This window comes from Neopsephotus bourkii, unplaced genomic scaffold, assembly GCF_033783945.1.
Source record: "Neopsephotus bourkii isolate Nb327-2 ecotype Australia unplaced genomic scaffold, CSIRO-AGI_Nbou_v1 NB_989, whole genome shotgun sequence".
NCBI lineage: Eukaryota > Metazoa > Chordata > Aves > Psittaciformes > Psittacidae > Neopsephotus > Neopsephotus bourkii.
Window position 1 is genome coordinate 462,054 of NW_026901481.1, and position 20,894 is coordinate 482,947.

Here is a 20,894-nt window from a genome sequence, read left to right on the forward strand (position 1 = left end):
TGTCTGGAGAATGAAAAGCCTCTGCCAAGTCTAATGGAATGTGCTCCTGCCCATAGCAGTGGGTTGGAACTGAATGATCTTTAAGGTCCCTTCCAACCCAACCCATTCTGTGATTCTATGGTTATCACAACCAAAGCCTCTGTGAGTGTAATTTTGCAAACCAAAACATCTGTGGGTTTGCTTCACCCTTTCTCCTTATCTCACAGGGGTGTTGCCTTCAGCCAGCCCCAAAGTAGATGACGATAGTGTGCTGTGCCAATTGTGTTAACCTCACCAATTACAAGCATCTAAGCTACCAGCTACTTCCCTGGGCTCATTCCTGTGGTGATCACCCGAGAAACTGAAGTAACCAAATCACCCACCATAGCAGGCAGAGATCTTTACAAGGGCAGAAGCTTTGAGGGTGATATGTTGATTTAAACCCTGTCAATCTGGTTAACAAGTGGTCGTTGCAGCCATTGGCAAGAGTGGCACATTCCTCAAAAAAAGGCAGAAAAGCAGCCAGAGATTGGAATTCCCAAATCCTCTTTTCCTGTGGACAACAAAGGAAGTCTAGCTGGCTGGCTTAGTCCTAAATTCAGTGCCTAAAACAAATCTCTCCTTCATTTTGCCTCACTTTGCACAGAACGACTTCTTTGAGGGAGGGAGAGTTGAGTCTCTGTAAGCCTGGAACATGCAGCAAGGAGCTGTAATGATAAATCACTAAAAATAATGGCCAGGAGTGAGTGAATTCCTGACCATTCTTCAACACGGTTGACACCCTTGTGGGGAATCAGCAGAAAATTCCAGACTAGCATTTATGGACTCGTTATCTTATTATGTAGCCCATAAATTACAGTAGCTGTTAGATGCTTCAGTTATATTGGACACCCTAAAGGGACAGATACTGCACAAATGCAGGCCTTGAGGTGTTGCCTTTCCTACGGTTTTGCCATATAAACATAAAATAATAGCATACAAAACTGCAGGGGTGTTAACTCTAACTGTGATAGTTAGAGTTAACAATTAATAGGTGTAAAACCATCAGTGGCTGTTAAGAAACAATGCTCATGCTAATCCTTTTAAAGCTGACTTCAACAGCATTAGCAGTGCATTTACTAACATTTACTATCCTCTGGTCAGTAGTTTGGTCTCCAGCACTTAGGATTCAGCAGCAATAAGAAATTAATAATTTATAGCATGAAAATACAACTTTAGGGATGAGTTTTCAGTAGCTTTGTTGATGGGTTGCTGACTGCTGCCAGGGCAAACTGAAGTTGGTTTAAAATGGGCAGTGTGCATTGTCCTTCTAGATCAAACCAAGTCAGGTCTTTCTTCCTGATCTCCAACTTGCCTTGGATGCACATTGATGCACAGCTCTGGCTCAGGATCTGAGGAGTGTCCTGGCACACACTCGTAGCTGAAGTTAGACTCTCACTGTGTATGTCATCAAAAGCTTCTAAAGAGAGCCAGAGTTGATGAACTGTGTAATAAAACTTTGTGGTTTTTTTTTTTTTTCCTTCCAAACACCCATCAATTAAACTGAATAGCCATCACTGAGATGGATCCCAAGCTGTCATTATCAGGAGACTTTAGTCACTGACTATCTCACAGCTCTTTCCCGTTCCTCATCCCATTCCCAGGAAGCTAAATGGGCTTCCTAGCCCAGCTTCAGGAAACACCAGTGCCAGAGCAACAAACACCCTGGCACTACCCTCCCTCAAGTGCTAGGTAAAAGTGAAATAATATGTCAGATCATCCTCCAGGCAGCAGCTTCTTCCACACCAGTGCTGGCTTCTCGCCATAGCCACACTCTCAGCTGTGTGCACAGGTGAGGGATTGGCCCATTGAGCTGGAGAAAAGCCCCAGAACAAAGTCAGACCATCAATTCTAAGGCTTTCAGTCATAACCTCCTTGGGGAAGCAGAACCGGTGGTGTGTTTTAGTGTGGAATGATTAGTCAACACTTGGGCATCTTACTCCAGCAATTACCAGGATGGTAATAAGCTGGCACATCACTGCAGTCAGAGAACCATCATTGTTAATATCTCCTGAAATGCCTGTTCTGAGCAAGCCCAGGTCTTTCCCAGGCTGTTGCTCCAGGGATCTCCGTTATGACTCACCATAATCTGGAGATCATTTTGACACACTGGCAGCAAACAGAAAAACATGAGTGGATTAAAAGCAGAAACACAAATATTCTTTATGGCAAAAAGTGCTGAATAATTCCATGACCCAGAGCGCCATCCTGACCTTTTCTGATGAAGTGCAGGCACCATTACCATGAACTTTGTCACTGTCCTGGCTTCTCCACATTAATGACATTGTGCCTTTTTCTCTGTCCACAAATAGGCTTTGATCTGCCTGGGGGGGGGACGTGTTGTGGTTAGATATGATTTTTGATGCTGTTCAGCTCCAGATGTGTATGTTCAAAGGAATATTTTCAAGTTAAGTCTCTCTGGCTTCCTTATTTTGGTGTATGTCTATCATTTATGCCACTTTGACTACTGAAGGCTGGCTTAGAATTGTTACAGGGAGAGAATAGTAACTTGAACGATGGAAGGATCTAACTCTTCTGTACCACCTTTCAAAAATGACATCTTTTGGATTATTAGCATGTCTTACTGACTCAAGTTTTGGAAACTAAAGAGTATTGCATTGAAAATCTGCAGGGCTGATTCATGTGCAAAGTTTAAATCTCAATGTGGGATATGGCATTGTGCCCAAATGTGTGGCAAAACATTCCCGACTGCTTACTCAGAATTGAATAATTGCTGATACTTGTCAATCTTCTTAATACATTTACAGTATTGTCCTTTGTATTGTATTTTATTGTAGCTGTTGTAAAGAACCACCATAGGCATGAGTATTGCTCACTGAGTTTATTGTTCAGGCCTAGGTAACCCTAAAAAGGAGCGACAAGAAAGTGAAGGCTTCTGCACTCACTCCATGGGGCCCCACACAGATTCACAGGGCTCAGATTGTCTGAACATGTGATATTTATTAAACTGTTTTGAAAGTTTGCTGCTTACTGAATGTCCCTACCACACCTGTAAATAGGATTTTCTCCTCTCAACTATCTTTTTTCTTTCCTTACCTCATTTTTTATGCTGTCACACTAAACCTGTCTGTTATTTCATGCATATCAGGCAGTCAAACATTAAAACTTCAGTGTGGTGTTTAGGAAATACTGTAATTTATGTTAGAAGTTTTAAAACATGACAACAGCTGAGTCTAATCCAACCACCTCCATGGAAACAAGTAATTTAGTTTTAGGGCATCAGTTGTCTTTTCTATAAATGTGACATAACTATCTGCTTTCCACAATTACTGATCACTAACAGCCCTGGGAAACAAAACTTCTTGGAAAGTGATAGGCAGCAGACTTGGAGCCATCTCACAATGCAAACAGAAAAAGAGATTAAGGGGAGAGATTTATCACTGGGTTGATCTTCACGAACAGGCATTGATTCTTCAGAATGCAGAGGCCACAGCATACCAGTAGCTGTCCCAGGTAAATGGTGAGCAGCAAGGTCTCCAGACACCAACTTAGGCCACTTTCACAGCTGCTTCATGTTGATCCTGGCTGGGAGAACATACCTAGACTTGCTTAGCTGCCCTCGCATCATGGGCTGAGTCAACCCAAGCTGTTTCCACAGGAGGGCAGCAGCCCCAGCATTGAACTAGGCAACCGGACCTGAACCCCAGACTAGTCCTACAACCCCACCAATCTTGTCCTGCTCCCTCAGAAGACAGCAGTCTGCCCCAGAGTGTAACCTCCCAGACTTGAAAGGGACCTGGGAATAAAGAGGAACCTCCAAATTCTCTGATGGAGACATTTATTAGTTTCTCCATCAGACCTTCCCAGCCATGGTAAGATGGGTTCCTGGCTGTTCCCGAGCATCTTTGCAATGGTAGCTTTGGTCATTTACCTAGAGCTGGTCTATTGCTCAGGTTTTCATGTTTACCAGTGTTTATCTCTCTCCTCAAATATCTGATTTGTTTAACCTCTATGATTAGCTGAATGTGTGGTGGGGACCTAGGGGGACAATGCTGCTACTTGTGACTGCACAGAATGAAGCTTTTCCAGCCTGATAGCTTGGTGATTTACAAGGTTGCTATCTGTGTTTTCCCTAATAGAAACACTCAGGCTGCTGGATTTTTACCCCTCTGAACTATCAAAATATATTCATTGAGGGATAAAAATTGTTTTTGGTGTTTTTGTGGTTTTATTGTTTTGGGGGGGGGGTGTTCTTGTTTTGTTGGGTTTTTTTTTTTTTTTTTTCTCCTAATGTTAAAAAAACCCAGTTTGTTTCAAAATGTGATCACGAGGAGAGTGAACCTGCACTTCTGGAACTATCGCACTGAGAGGTCCAAATGTATTTTGTGAGCCCCTCTCTTAAACTTGAGCTGATTGGAAACAGCCTTATGCCTTGATCATTGACATAAAATATATCATCATAAAGCAAAAGAAGAGCAATTTTTTAGTGAAAATCATCAGTTTACTATAAAAAATATATGTTGAGAAGATATGGAGATAAACATGTGTGAAATTGTGACCTTTTTTTCCCAAATCGGTTATTACAGTCTTTGGGAGCGTAACCCAAGTAATATACTGTTAACATTATATTAACATACCACTTTACATGTGTAATACATCAAGGCATGTTTGTGAAGCATCCTGACTCCCTTTGTTCTGAGGAAGTCTTGGGATATAATAAGGTGGGTATAATTGCAAGAATGACATGGTATTCCTAGGCACCAAAAGACCATGACTTAAATACGCAAATACAAGTACGTAGTCATTACAGAAGAATGAAATGAACATAATCTTTAGTATAAAAACAGCACCTGAAATTGCTTAGCATGAACAGGACACACCTTGATGTCCTAAATGGTGTTTGCCTAGGGGGATCCACTCCCGGCACCATCTGGGCAGATGTAAGCACCTGAAGCTTTGACATCCAGGAGCAAGTAAGAAACTGGTGCTCCAGGTCCACATGTGATTGTCAACACTCAGATGTGAAGAGGAGTTCTTTGCAATAGCAGGCCAGAAAAGTTTTGATGCAGAAATATGAAGAATATCTTGAATTTGGCTTGCTTTGTTTCTAGAAAAGAAGGCCTCCAAATAGGGCTGGTTATGAGTTAGAACAGGACACTCTAAAAATACATATTTGCTATAATCTAGAAATTTATGCCTAGAAAATGCAGAACCTTGTTTCTCTATGAATACAACTTACGTTCACTGGTTTCCAGACTACAACCAGGATTATATGACTGACATCCCATTTTCACACAGGAGCCTGCAGAGCAGAGCTAAATCCTAGATTTTACCTGTACATCAAGTTTTGGGTAGTCTAGGAAGAGTCTTCAGGCCATCTTCTGCTCCTCTACACAAAGCTGAGAGTCACCAGGAGAGTATTGCAAATAAGTAGCAGAAGAAAAAGGAGATTCAGAAGGCAAATGGTTTGATGCAGCAGCATTTTAATGTAAATGCAAAGTGGAGTAAACATTTGCAGAAAGGATAATGCAGACTAGAAAAAGCATATTTCTAGAGACAAGAAAAGCTAAACCCAATCACCCATTCCAGTGTGACACATTTCATCAAAATATCCACTTTCCTTAATCTCTCTGAGCCTGACATTCAAATCCCTATCTGTGCTTTGTTTTAAAACCACAATCATTGTCAAACTGGGTAGAGAAAGTTAAAAGCACAGACGTAAGATGCAAAGCCACAAGAATAAAGAAAGCAGTAATCTAAGCTAAAGCACTATATAGGAATTAAATGTAAGGTCCTGGTTTTCAGGGGGGCTTCCTTCTTCGGTAACCATGCCTGTAAATCACGTGCCATATTCTTTCACTTCTTTGCTTGTTCTTTTCCCGTCACTATTCTTTGTTTTAACCTGATTAGATCTTCTTACAGAAGCCTCTCTGGCAAGGGTGCTTCCAGCGGGTGGAATACGTGTAGGAGCACTCAGGCACACATTTGGTGGCACACTGAGGAGCACATTGAGGAGCACACTTGGAAGCACACTGGGGAGCACACTGGGAAGCGCACTGAGGAGTGCACTGGGCAGTGCACTGAGGAGTGCACAGGGGAGCACACTGGGGTGTGCATGGGGCAGCACACTGAGGAGTGCACTGGGGAGTACACTGAGGAACGCACTGGGGAGCACACTGAGGAAGACACTGGGGCTCACACTTGGTCACCAACTGAGTGGCACACCGATCAATGCAGGGCTCCAAGCACTCAACACCCTTCTGCGATGAACCAATTGCCACTCCCGACTCTAATGCGCCAGCCAGCTCAGCTGACTCTGTGGAACCCACAATAGTTTCCTGTGGGTAGGTGGTGAGGATGGGTCCTGGAATGGTCACGACCACGGGAGGTGGGAATATAATCACACGGGAGTCTGGGCAGGTGATGACACAGGGTTCATTGCAGGCGGCGGCCCGGGGCTCTGGGCATTTCCCATCACACGGGACAGAGCATGGTTCAGTGCACAGAGTTTTCTCACAGGACATCTTTTAGTTGTCTTGTAGACCTGCAAGGTATGGCAAGGAACAAATGTGACACTGAAGGAGCTGATAGGACAGGATCAACACTTGAGCTAAGGTAAGGTAAACCTTCAATACAAGTTGGTAGTTAGGTTGATACCCATCCTGTTCTGCCCTGCTTTACTCTTTTCTGTGACCTTTCAGAGCTCAGTTCTTTCTTACAGACACCAAACAGCCTCTTTGGGGCTGCTGCTTAAATAACATCTGCTTTGTTCTATGTAAGTTAGACGCCAGAGGTGGAATTCAGTAAAATTAGGTTAACACAACACCAAAGCATTGCAGAAATGGAAAACACAGGAGAGGTTTTACTGTAATGAATTTACATATTCCCTGGGTAAAGCAGATAAAAGACAGAAAGAGGTATATAATCCCTACATTCTACATGAGGGAGTCGATCCCATTAGGATACCAAGTCCTATGTTTTTAGTGCAGTTAATTTATAACAGGTGGCTTTAATATAGCATGTTCGGTATCAAACTCATTTGGAAAAATAAATAAAAGCCATTTACAAGATCACAAGAAAAAAACTGAACCACAGTAAAAACCTGAAGGCAGGGCTCTTGAATTGAAGTTTCAGAGGGATTAAAACTGCTCACAAACTTAGACAGAATTCTACACCTTTTTTTCTAAATAAATTGAAGGTGGCCAGGTAATTTGGACAATGTCATAAACCTACATTTCATGATGTCATTTCAAACTTATCCAAATTCCAAATCAAAGCACCAAAGGAAGGAACTAGTTCATCTGTTGTTTCAGACTGAATGGAATATTTTGGTTTCAGCCAAGGTGGTTACTTATTTCTTGTCTAAGCTTCATATTAGAAAAGCCTGGGTGAGGCTGTTTGACTCAAGCAACTTTTCTCAGATGCTTTTCTTCTTTTATTGTTTTAGACACAGTGCCAGAATATTCATTATTCACCTAAACTTCTCCTGACCTTAAATGCTAATCCAGACACTAACACCCTTTTATTCTACTGCATCTATTAATTCTATGCTCTTGACTTGACCTATAAATCCCTCCAGCAGAAAGCAACCCAGAAAAAAAACACACACCTGAACACATAACGTAGAGTACAAGCAAAAATATAGTGGATAATTTATTCTTACACAGCCTGTTAAGAGAATCGTAGAATCACAGAATCCTTTAGGATGTAAAAGACCTTTAAGATCATCGTCCAAATAAGATCGCTGCTTTGCATGCACAGAACAGTACAACCCAAAGCTACTTTCCGAGTAATATATGCCTTAAGTAGACATTTCCTGGGTTCCCATTCCTTCTGTGTAGCTGTACTGACAGATGATTTAACAAAGGTCTGGTCATTCAGACTGACAGTGAGCACCCAAGAGGACCCCAGGTGGGGTATTTCCAAAGTCAGACCAAGATAGATGTAGAGCCACATACACAGAGATGCTATATTCTAATAGTTGGCTCCAGTCAGAAAGGTGACTGCAGCTATCTTATTATCTCAGTATTTATACAGCCTATCTCAATATTTACACACGATAGCTCTGTCCAAAATCAGATAAAAACTGAAAGCCACAAGCTCAGAATAACAGTGCCAGTTGTATGCTGCTGGATAAGATATTTTAAGGCTACCAAAAGCCTATATGCAGTAAGTTTTCATAAGAAGTACATGTCTTTAATATTATCTAGATTTCAAATGTATTTTTAAATCTCAATCCATCAGTACCTCTGATGATCAAATGACCTTTTCATTAAAATAAATTCCAGAATATTGTACAGAATGGCAGAATATTAATCCAAAATCCATCCCTGAAGGAAATGCAAATATTTCAAAAATGATACTTCTTTGGTTTTTTTGGTTTTGTTTTTTCTTAGGAAGAAGAAGTTATATCAGAATCCAACTTACTCAGTCCACCGAGGAGAAGTCAAGAGAACCTGCTGAAAGGTTTCTGAATCATGAATGGTTTTATATACCTTCCTAGACCACCAGGCTGATGCAAGAAAACAACGTCATATTTGTGCATTAGGTTCCATTACTCCCCAAACAAAATTTGACGTGTAATTACAGTAATTGTTTTGCTTACTGTTTGTGTTGATTATCCTATTCTCACCAGCACATGTCTTGCACAGTTCCATCCCTGGATTCCTTTCATTTTGTGGTTTTAAGCATCAAACCCATTCTTGCAGCTGGGATGGTGTGAAAGCAGCCACAGGACTGAACTCGGTCCTGCATGGGAGCCCTGACAGAGCTGCAGCTGGGCAGAGGCTCTGGAGGACTCATCCTTGAAGTTCTTTAGAAAACAGGAGTTTGTTTTCCTTGCATAACATTATGATGTCCAAGAATGCATAAGAGCCTAACCTAGTATTAGTAGTAAGTGTGCTTGCTAGTTTAAAGCTTGTTAGGACATGTTTACGCCGACTGTAGTCACTGCATGACTACAGTGTCAAGATTACCTTGGAGAGACACTCCTAGTAGAGCACAGAATTGCCCATGGTGGCCTGGCTCCTCATTTCGTGTTCAAGTCTCTTCCAAGGCAAAAATATAAAACAGCATCAAGGCTTGAGGTGGCAGCTGTAGCCCAAACTGAGCGTGAAGTCTCCTCCTCCGCAATAGGTTTCATGGGAAGAAACATAAGGGGAGAAAGCTCATTTTGGTTAAAGTGGGATGGTGAGAGGGATCTCAGAATTGCTCAGTCTGGTTTGGAGTAAACCACTCTGTCCCCAGTCCCTTTCACAGTGGTTATGGTCGCAGCTGCATCAGAAAAATGTTTATGAGTGTGAGGAAGATTGTTGTGGGAAACTCAAGGTAAGTGAGCAATGATCTGCAAATCCTTTTAATATCCAGGTGGGCCAGGAAAAGGAGAAGCAACTGATTTATTTAAGATTGCTTAGGAAGGCTTTGGCAATACACAGAACTAAGAGTTATAATACCAGCTTTTTGCCAAATTTGACCTGTTGTGAAGAAGCAGCAATTCATGCCATGTCTGAAGCACAGACCCAGTCCCTGCAGATGACACAATACTATTTAAATCATCAAATATGCCTTCATCTGGAAAGGGGCATATTTGGCTAACTTGTTCTAAATATGATAGCAGATGGCTGTCTTTTAATCAAAAATAACCCCAAAGGGATCCAAATTCCCAAGGTGTTAATCACTGCCTGATTCAGAGGATCATGTGGGTGACCCTGACATACATATTCTAAAGGGACGCTATGATTCAATACTGTGGAGTTTAATACTGCCAGCCTGTTATTAACATCATAGCACCAGGATACTTTGCATGTATAAAACATCGCTGGGTGTTTGCAAAACTATCTGAAAGCATTTCCTCAGAACATTTCCAATCAGTGTTCTTGCCTAGAGGATCCTCCAACATCACTCTGCTTCCAAGAGATAATTGGTAGCATAGAAGTTGCAGCAATAATACGCAAAAATATTGTATATGTATGGGAATGAGGAAGGGGAAATGAACCCAGGAACTATTTAATGTCCACATACGCCCCTTCTTAGGCTGGCAGGTGGCAAGATCATAGTGACAACCAGAACTGCTATCCAGGCAGATATACACACTTTTTACTCACAGTTCTGGAGCTAATCAGAAGAGATGGAACATGTTGCTGAGAGAGGGTTTGAATGGTATCTGTCAGGTGCTGTTATTACAGGCACAACCCAAAACATCAACCTCTGGCAACTTTGGGAAAGCGTAGAATGACTGTCATTCACCGCCAGCTCTGTTCAGCAGCACCAACCCTGCCAGGCAAATTTTGCCATCGAATGACTCCTCCTGCACGCCTGCATGATCATCCTGAAGCTTTTGTCCTGTATTTGCCTGTCTAAGAGGCATTTCCAGCTTCAGTTGTTCATCCTCTACTATGATGTTTCTGACTCAGCCATTTCCCATGAAGCCCCACGACAGAATCAGGGCTGCAGGAAGAGCCACTTGGTATGAGCTCACTTAACCCACAACAGCTTAAAAGGGAGGTTTGAGAGAGCCCAGCTTTCATATGCATAAGTACATTTATTTGCTCATTTATATTATTTACATGCATAAAATCAGTGATAAGGAAGTAATTGTACAGTCCTGTGAAGGATTTCAGACTTCAAACAGGTGAAGTTACAAATGCTGTTGTGAACTGGTACATTAAAAAAATATGAACTGCTTGAGAAGGTGAATATTCTTCAAAAATGGTGCTGAGCAATGCCAAAGGCTTGTTGGAAAAAAAACCAAACCCAACAGAATTATAAGAGATCATTATGGAAGAGAACTGGTAAGGTTGCCCTCAATTATTCATGGAAAAGATTTCTCTTCTTTAAAATGTTCCCGTACAGGGATTCCATCATCTCACTTGTAGATCTGTCAGCAGCTGGCTTCTCCTACAATTAGAAAGTGAGTTGGGCTTTTTTTCTGTAAATCTAATCTTAGTCTTAGTCTTCTTTGTTCAGTATAAAATGATGACTTCACATCCTGTTTTTCCACTGAATAAAGCGATTTTATTGCTTTTCTTTCTTTATGATTTTTTATTCCTTCTTATAAACCTCTCTAAAATAAATAAATTAAATGTAATTGAGAGTTTCTCGATGTAAGTAAGTAAGACCAAGAAGACCAAGAAGAGACTTATTTAAACAAATGTAAGGAACTGAAAGGGAGGAGGCAAGATTTGTCCAATTAGGAAATACTGTTATTAGAGAAGGAAGAACATGCAAGCATTTAATTATGATTATAAGTAATTGTTCAAATAATTTGGCAAAGATGAATTACTACTCACTGACTTTACAACAAAAGTGGGTATTTAGTCAAAAGGTATATGGTAGCTTAAAGAGAAATTAGAGAATAGAAAGTGCTAGGTAATATTTGCTGATTCATATTGTCCAGAAGATCCCTCCTGGCCAAACAATCTATAGAGGCAAGAATACAAAATATCTCTTGTGACTTAAGGTATGGTGTGGCACTAGCACCCAGTCTCAAAACCTGTTACTTCCAATTGATAGAATAGCAAAAACAACAGAGAAAGAAAACCTGTATACACACATGCCAGGAGAAAAGAAATTCTGCAAGATTTCTGATGAAATTACAGGGAAAAAAAAAAAGCACAAATGCTGTACAATTATACAATAAACTCTACAGTTACATCCACATTGATGTTAAAGTTGTGTCATCAGTTTATATAAAAACAGTAGGCCTACCTTCGAGTTAGCTTATGTAGCTGCCTTTAGCATTGAGTTTCTTCCCATGATCTTAATATCAGGGTAGAGAGCTGTGATTCACCTTCTTGCCCCCGTTGCTTTCAGCAGGCAGGTAAAGTCTGTGAGGACTCTTTGATTTCACCTTGCTTTTCTCTCCATTGCCTTTCCAGACATACAGAGACATGGAAGAGACAGCAGAAAATAATAATTATTATTTTCATATCACTCATTTTGTCTTTTCTCTTACTCACATTTATGTCTTACACTGACACATCTATGTGACTCCTGTTAGTCAGCAGAGTAGTCCAATCAGATTCACGAGGATTAGTCATGTTGTTTTGGGAAAGTATCTTCAAAACCCTTAAGAGGAGCACAAGTCAGCCAAGGCAGAGCTGAAGAACCTGTGAACACAAACCTAAACACTCACTGTTTCTTTAAGAAAATTCTAAACCCCAGAAACCTTTGAGTGAAAGAATTATCATGTCACAATTAATAAAAGCTGATATTGTACATTCCTGCTTTCAGGCAGAGCAGGTCTGCCATGAGGTCCGATTTCTAGGAAGGCATCAGATGATTTACCCTTTTGATTCTATGCCAGGTGACACTACCAGCACACACTACAGGATGTGGTGCAAAATTTATATCCCTTGCATCAAACACTACGCTATAGTGTAATAGAAAGGCTGGATTCTCATCCTGGACACACATAGACTTCTCAGGGCAATTGCTGAATTACCCAAAAGATTGAAATTCATGAAAACATGAATTATAGTACAAGAACACCCCACCCCCCAAAAAAAAAACAACTAAAAAGAGGGTTGAGTTTGCATGCTACTAAGTTTTAATGACAGGGAAGCAAAGGGCACATTTGGTGAAGACAGTCACGCAGGGCTTTTGGAAGCAGCTCCACACGTGCCAGCACAGTCGATCGCTTGGACATCACCGGGTTGCAGGGTCTCTTGTGAGGTTTGCACAGCCCAGGGCTGCTGCAATGGGACACGCTGCCCCTTCAGAAGTAACCGGAGCCACAGCTTCCCCCACCAAACCTCCTGTAGCTCCCACCGCTCTGACAGCTGCCCCCACCAAAGGAACGGCCACCTCCAAAGGAGCCCCCACCATAGGAGCTGCCACCTCCGCAGGAGCCCCCAAAGCCCCCACCATAGGAGCTGGAGCCAAAGGATCTTCCACCTCTGCCAAATGACCTGCTTCCTCCATAGGAGCCCCCAGAGCCAAATGAACTACCCCCTCCATACGAACCCCCCATTCCGTATGAACCACCTAACGAACTGCTTCCTCCATATGAACCCCCAGCACCATATGAGCCCCCTGATTCAATAGGGCCCATTCCCCCTGAAAAGCCCCCAATGGAAGATGGGAAGGAGCTGCCCACGATGCTCTCCTGAGGGCAGGAGCTGAGGATGGGGCCTGGGAAGGTGATGACCACGGGTGGTGCATAGACCACGGCACGGGAGTCCCCACAGGAGGCGACGCAGGGCTGGCTGCTCCAGGCGTTGGCACATGGCTCTGGGCAGGTCACATCACAGGGTGAGGAGCAACCACTGCTCACAAGCTGTCCTCCTGAAGACATCTTTTGTGATGTAGATAAACCTGCAGCACAGGTTAAGGAGGAAAAGTAAAATGTATATGGAGGTCTGTGCCTTAAAACAAGTACCGTGATAATAGAAGTTGTATTTTTCCTGATAGAAGGAATTACTTTCTTATAACTATGACAGTTACTCCTGTGGACATATCTGGCTTTACTCCAGTTTGAAATCCTGAACTTTACTATTTTTAAAGGTAAATAATACAAGCACAAATACTACTTCTCTCACTGTCCAGTGTAGCTGTCAATAAGGAATATTCCTTTCTAAAGCACCTTTAGCCTGTCTTTATTCTGAGAGTGTATCTTGCCCTCCACCACTAACCTCTAGTTCTGTTAAGGATAAATCACTAATTTCTTCATCCCAGCTACTGGGTTCTTTTGCAAACAGGTTTGACAGACCCTGTAGTTACAAACAGAAATCTGCAGTGGGGCTTTTGCCATATATATATATACATATATGTATATATATATATATGTGCGTGTGTTTGTACACATACGTATTTTAATAAATGCCAAGCTATAAATTGTTAAGTCATAACTTCCTCATTAAATTAACAGAATTTAATTGGCACTTTCCTTCTGTGGTTAGGAAGAACACAGCCTCATATTTTAACACCTGAATCTACCAGCAGTTACTACTGAATGGTTGCAAAAACCCCCTATCTGCTTAAGGAATAAAACAAAACTGATATTGGTGATCATAGCAGATATTGACATAGAATTCATCCCCAAGTTAAACACTGATAGCAACATCCCAGTTAGTATAAAGTAATTAAAAGGAAAAGTACCTACCAGGTTCACAGCGAAAACCAGACTGGAAGTTGTTGCTGAACGTGGAGGGAATGCAGTGCTTTTATATACAACTCCAGACTGCTACCAGGATATGAAACAGAGTTTTGTACATGGAACATAATAGTTAGCCGGCAAAACTTTTTGCTGCATAAGCTACTTCTAATTGTAATAATTGTTTTGATAACTGATAATGATTAATAAATCAGCTGCACATCATCCAATAGCGCAACACACCCTTTGTCTTACTGTAATCCTTAAATAGTTTTAGCATCCATTTTATGACTACTGTCATGTCCTGACCTCATTTGAATTGCAATTGTAGTGAACTGAGCTCCATTTGCTTAGCAAGGCAAAAGCATCAGTCTTTCCCTTAAAAAAGGTAGAAACATCAGTTTGGCTTTGTCAGGAGAAATATTTTCTTCTCTGCAGAAGATTCCATTTCAAATCAGAATTGCACAAAGCTGGAAAAACTACAGATTGAGACTTTTTAATTCCTCAGATGGGAGGGGTCATTTTTTCTGCCTGTTTGACATCCACCCAAGCACCTGCTTACAAAAGTGCTTAACCAAATGTCCACTGTCATCCAAATAAGTACAAGGAAGCACCATGTGAGAACATGGAGTAATTTCATTATCATCCTTCTCCTTTTGTCATCTTTCAGGAGAGCTGTGGTATTCTATCCAGACACATTCCTCTTGTCCAGGAGCCATGATTTGAGAAAAAGTAGTCTTTTTAGATACAGAATGGATGCATATGGAGTGTATAAAGATGATTTAATCTTAAACAAAATAAGAGCATGTTAAGAATGGCAAAGGCTATTTGTTTTTCAAGAAAGCCATAGCAGTATTCCTAAACTAGTACTTAAAAGCCTCATATATTAGAAGACAGAGGAAGAAATGAATAGATAGTAAAAGATATCTCTAAGTAAAATTTCTTTCATCAATAACCAGAAACAGTCAGAATATTAGATGTGATCCATATTTTTGTGTGGTTACAATACAACGAAATAAAACCCAACAAAACCCACCATGTAGATCACTGATATAAACCACCCAACTTACAGGTTTTCTAAGTGAACTAAAATCTAGATTTTAACTCTCAGCTGTGGGAGGAAAGCAGCTGCTGCCTATCTGAATCAAAATGGCTAATCCATACAGCAAAACAGTCTCTTCCACTTATCATTCTGTGTTTAATGTTTGTATCATTATAATGTTTATATCATTTATATTACCAGATTTCTGGTGCTTTCAAGCCCAGTTAGAAAACAGAGCACAGGGAACGTATATGGTTAAGGTCTTGCATCAGAATGTGAACGAGTCCTGTCAGGCATTAGTGGGCAGCCATTGATATGACAGTTTTGCTAGTCAGCAATTCTTTGTTAACTCCTCAGTTAATGCATCTTCCCAGTTTCCTACTGTTGCATTGAGAAATTTCAGTTCACATGAAGAGCCCTGGGCACTGCTGCTGATTCTCACATTTCAGCAAGCGGTAGCACTTCTTTTAACCACCCAACTATTTGCAATTCAGATTTTGAAGAAGTAGAATATCACGTACAAAACCTATTTACCAGCTCCAAATAACCTCACATGCATCTATACTCATTCCAGCTTCAACTCCAGTGAGGGCCAGGAGCAATATTAGCTGCTAGATGATTTTATCAGGGCTGGAGTATAAAACTCAACATGAGGCGTGAAATGATTGTAACATGACTTGGAATTAAGAATAAAGTTGTGACCGCATCACTTAAAGGAACAATTAGAACAATTAAAGAAATAATCCATACAGCAAAACATAGTTTGGTAATGCGTAGGAAGGTCTTGCACAAAGCATGGCTCACATCCCACTGGTGGTCTGAACAGGTATATAAGAGCACTCCGAATGCTTCAGTTTCATCAACAGCAGCTCTTCATCTACACTTCTCCAGACCTGGTGAGTTGGATCTCGTTCGTTCTCTATATGAACCATTAGGGAAATAATTTCGGTATGTAACTGAGGTCTTAGTCTTCTGCAGAAGTGTGATGCTAAGCAATGATGTTTGCCTCTGGAGATACATAATTTTTATGATAATTTAAATGCATGTCTTTGCAGAGACAGTTGATGAATTGAAAGACTGGATTTTCACAGGCACTTAAATCAATTTAATATTGTCAGTTATCTCCAGAACTCTATATGATAATCCAACAGAATCTTGAAAAAGAGCTGTTTCCAGAGACAAATGGAGTTTGGCTTTGCTATCTATGATTACCAGGATTTCTAGAGCAGCAGAAATTACTTTGGGAAGTAGCAGGTGTTAATTCATCCATGTCCAGAGAAATGTGTAAAAGATAAATCAGAATCTTTCAAAATACTCTTCTTCCACCCATCTAATTTCATGCTCATGAAAGACATCAGAACAAGCTTTTTTTCCACTGACATTCGGGCATTGAACATGTGCTTTATCTCCTGCTGCAGGTGTACCTGCATCACAAAAGATGTCTTCAGGAGGATATCTCATGAGCAGCGGTTGCTCCTCACCCTGTGATGTGACCTGCCCAGAGCCATGTGCCAACGCCTGGAGCAGCCAGCCCTGCGTCGCCTCCTGTGGGGACTCCCGTGCCGTGGTCTATGCACCACCCGTGGTCATCACCTTCCCAGGCCCCATCCTCAGCTCCTGCCCTCAGGAGAGCATCGTGGGCAGCTCCTTCCCATCTTCCATTGGGGGCTTTTCAGGGGGAATGGGCCCTATTGAATCAGGGGGCTCATATGGTGCTGGGGGTTCATATGGAGGAAGCAGTTCGTTAGGTGGTTCATATGGAATGGGGGGCTCGTATGGAGGGGGTAGTTCATTTGGCTCTGGGGGCTCCTATGGAGGAAGCAGGTCATTTGGCAGAGGCGGAAGATCCTTTGGCTCCAGCTCCTATGGTGGGGGCTTTGGGGGCTCCTGCGGAGGTGGCAGCTCCTATGGTGGGGGCTCCTTTGGAGGTGGCCGTTCCTTTGGTGGGGGCAGCTGTCAGAGCGGTGGGAGCTACAGGAGGTTTGGTGGGGGAAGCTGTGGCTCCGGTTACTTCTGAAGGGGCAGCGTGTCCCATTGCAGCAGCCCTGGGCTGTGCAAACCTCACAAGAGACCCTGCAACCCGGTGATGTCCAAGCGATCGACTGTGCTGGCACGTGTGGAGCTGCTTCCAAAAGCCCTGCGTGACTGTCTTCACCAAATGTGCCCTTTGCTTCCCTGTCATTAAAACTTTGTTGCATCACTACATTGGCCTAATGTTTTTTTCCTCACCTTTTCACCTACATCCCACATAGATTATGAAACAACTTTGCCATTAAGCCAGCTGACAGATGCAAACTTTCTGTCTTAAGTCTTTAAGAGACTGTCAGGTCCCTTTACCTAATAGGGAATTTGGAGCAGTAGAAAAAGTGGCATCCTGTGACACATTTCAGGGTTTGTGTTGCTGAAAGGTTATTCTGCTTCCTGGCTATGTGGGATTGTCTTTCCTCCTAACTGCAGAGCTACATAAGGTTGCAATCAAATTATCTAATTGTTTTCAAATTAAGCCTTTCTCTTGAGTCATATTAATGTTTCACTTGGAGCTGATGAGTTTCTTGCCTGCTTATATAAATCACAGGTTAAGATTCTTTAACTTCTTTAAACACTGGAAACTAAGCAACACTGGAAACTAAGCAATTGCTTAATTGCATCTGAATCCTCTAAATTCTTTTTATTTTCCACTTTATTGTCATGTTCACCTTAGTTTTGACAAAGAGAAAAGGTTTTCAAAATGGCACAAGGAAACTATGACAAGGACATTCTGTGTTCTGTCTTCTGGCTCTACTAATAGTCCTTGTGTTTCAATTCATCCTTCTTAACTCTCCAAACATAAATGATCGTGTAGCTCAAACCAAAGTATTATACCCAAAGTCTCTGGTTCTTGATCTCCTTCATGTGCTTTTCAAGTAATATCAAATGGAATAGAGCCAGATTTTAACACATCTTTAGCACTCAATAGACTTCTGTTGAAGTCTCACCCATTTCACTCTTTGCATTTCTGCTCCCACTGATAGCTGTGGAAAACAACACCATAAAGTATTATTTCTGGTTTCATGTCACCAATCATGAACTCTCTTGCCAAACCCAGTGATATGAAAACACATTATACTGCCATATAAATGCAGCCTTTTGATGGGACCACAGTCAAAAGAAATTCCTAAATGTTATCAGGTGTTTAACACTGCCAGTTGAAGATGAAAGATCTCTGAAATCAAGTAATTTGGTTGATTTTTAGTCCCCAAAGAAATGCATTTTTATATTGGATTGCATTCTTTAGGCAGTCATGGTAACGTATTTAAGTTGCCTAAACCTCAGACGTCTCCAGGGACCCATGATAACTCCTAAAAATCGATTCTAAATGGAACATGTTGGCAGAATGGATGAATAGATTCCTTCAGAAGAGAAGAGCTGAGCTATACCACAGAGTGTAAAATCAACCTGAATTTCCATTCTTCAGCTGACCATGTCTCATACCTTACACTTTTTCCCATCCACCAGAGACAGATAATATTAAGCAGCCTGACCTCTTTTGGAAAGGTCTTGCACATGTGGCACTTAAAATCTCATATCCCTCATTTGACGTGAAATAAAACAGCTGCACTGATGAAAAATGATCTATCTGAGGGTTGCCTGGCAAGTTCTGTTTGCTATCTGCTCATACCAGCACAAAGAATTGAGTAATCAGCTCCAGAAACCTCTGTGTCCCACGAAGAAGCAAGGCTGAACTGTTTCATGTGCTTACATTTTAAATGCTTCATTCAACAGTCCTTTTCACAACACCTTTATTACTTAAGCAATTACTATTATATTACCATAAAAGCATATAATTGTTGCTCACAGGCTATGTAAGCAGCGCTAGGAAGCTTAATGACCTAGTGGAAAGGATAGGACCAAAATGGTCTTGTGGACAAAGAAAAGCTGAACAATATTTGATGATGCAGGAGGATTTTAATGCAAACAGGAAATGGGATACATTTCAGAATGAGAAGACACACAACACAAAGTAGACATTTCTTCAGTTCCAGGGAAGGGCACAGTGTTCACTGCCTACTAAGAGTCCATTTTCCACCAGTTGTTCTTCTCCTGTCAGAGTTCCATTGACAATCTCTGCGTCAGGCCTTTCAAATGATTTTCTTTTCTTACACTGACAATGAAAACGGGGATCTAGCATTGTGAGGTGATTGACAGAAGCTGACATTAATAATAGACAAAGTAAAAAGTACAAGAAAAAGGTGTGGGCCAAGTATTCAGTGGTACTAAGCAAGGGTGGCTCCCGTTGATGCAATGGGCTTTCGCCATCTCTGAAAGCCAGCCCCAGATGCCGATCTGGATCTTGCGTTTTCTCCTTCTAAGCTGTCCCGTGGTCTGCAGGTGTTCAGGCTGCCTTAGAATGAGCCACAGTTTCCAAGGCGGGATCCACGGCTGCTGATGTAGGACCTCCTGCTGTAACAACCTCCCATCCCTGAGGAACCTCCAGATCCAAAGGAACCCCCTATTCCTGACATGCCCCCGGAACCAAAGGAGCCCCCAGATCCATAGGAACCCCAGTTCCCTGACATGCTCCCAGAACCAATGGAACTCCCCATCCCATAGGAGCCCCCAGAGGTCGAAGCACCATAGGGCTGGGGAAACGATGCTCCCACAGTGCTTTCCTGGGGGCAGCTGTTGAAAATTGGGCCAGGGAACGTGAGGACAACCGGTGGGGCGTACACCACAGCCCTGGAGTCCCCACATGATGCTACACAGGGCCCAAGGCTGCTGCTGTAGGCACATGGCTGTGGGCATGTCACCTCACAGGCAGGTAAGCACCGGGAGCTGATGTTGCAGGACATTGTTCTCAGGATTTGAGGTGAAACTGGGAAAAACAACATGTAGTCAGGAAATTATCACAGTCAGGTGCCAAGCACTGCCCATCACACACATGACAGCAATTGGGCTAGGTGGGCAGATAGATCCTTTTTCATGCTTCCTATTTTTCCCTCCAGATCTCCTGTCCTAGGATCTAATTTCTTCCCCCCTTCTTCCCCACTGTGGAGGATGCCTACAGCTTTGTTTATTCATAGAATCTTAGAATAGTTAGGGTTGGAAAGGACCTTAAGATCATCTAGTTCCAACCCCCCTGCCATGGGCAGGGACAATTGAGTAGGGTTTATCTTTATATTTGCCCTTGAAGTTTTAAAAGACATAAATAAAAATAAAGTAAGTCTTAAAATTCTATCTCTCAATACATAGAGAGTCTACAAATCTCTACAATTACCCTCTACAACAACCACTGTCTACAAATGCTGCAGTGAGTCTCCTATGAAAAGTAAGTTTTCACTGCGACATCTTACCTTTCTGCAAAAATCACAAATACAGACACAAGAAAGAGTCTTAATTTAAAACTATCACTACAGAGACATGGTGGATTCAGAATTATCAGCTTAAATCATACTCACCTAAAGCACCAAGGTGGGTAAGTCAGGAGAAGGTTTTAGGAGACTCCTGAGATGTTTCTGCTTTTATACCTTTTTGCAGGCAACTCTAGGGATGTGAAGCATATCATAAAATCTCTAGCCCTTACCAAATGATGGTGTTTCTTTCCTGGGTGACTCCTCTAATAACGGCAATTATTTTCATAGATTCTAATTAATAAATCATCCACAGACATACACAATATGACTCTCATATAATAAACTTGGGCTGTCTATTGTGTTGAAATTATACAGACAAATTTCTATTCAATATTATTTTGCTGACTACACTTTATTGAGTACTCCTTACAATTTTTTGACCCCCAAAAAG

General features: G+C 41.7%; 1 protein-coding gene across 1 annotated transcript; it reads left to right on the top strand.

Annotated features, from left to right (window-relative positions):
• The first annotated feature begins 12,197 nt into the window (after positions 1-12,197).
• LOC133215576 (scale keratin-like) lies at positions 12,198-17,295 on the top strand. Its single transcript, XM_061359650.1, has 2 exons — positions 12,198-12,283; positions 16,532-17,295. The coding sequence occupies exons 1-2, from the start codon at positions 12,256-12,258 to the stop codon at positions 17,128-17,130; spliced, it is 627 nt and encodes a 208-aa protein (XP_061215634.1). The 5' UTR covers positions 12,198-12,255; the 3' UTR covers positions 17,131-17,295.
• The last annotated feature ends 3,599 nt before the right edge of the window (positions 17,296-20,894 follow it).

What these genes read in the sequence shown, in the direction of transcription:
- LOC133215576 (XM_061359650.1), top strand. Translation starts at nt 12,256, where the DNA reads ATGATTTACCCTTTTGATTCTATGCCAG. An exon ending in CCCTTTTGATTCTATGCCAG is followed by an intron (nt 12,284 to 16,531) that starts GTGACACTACCA and finishes CTCCTGCTGCAG; the next exon opens with GTGTACCTGCATCACAAAAG.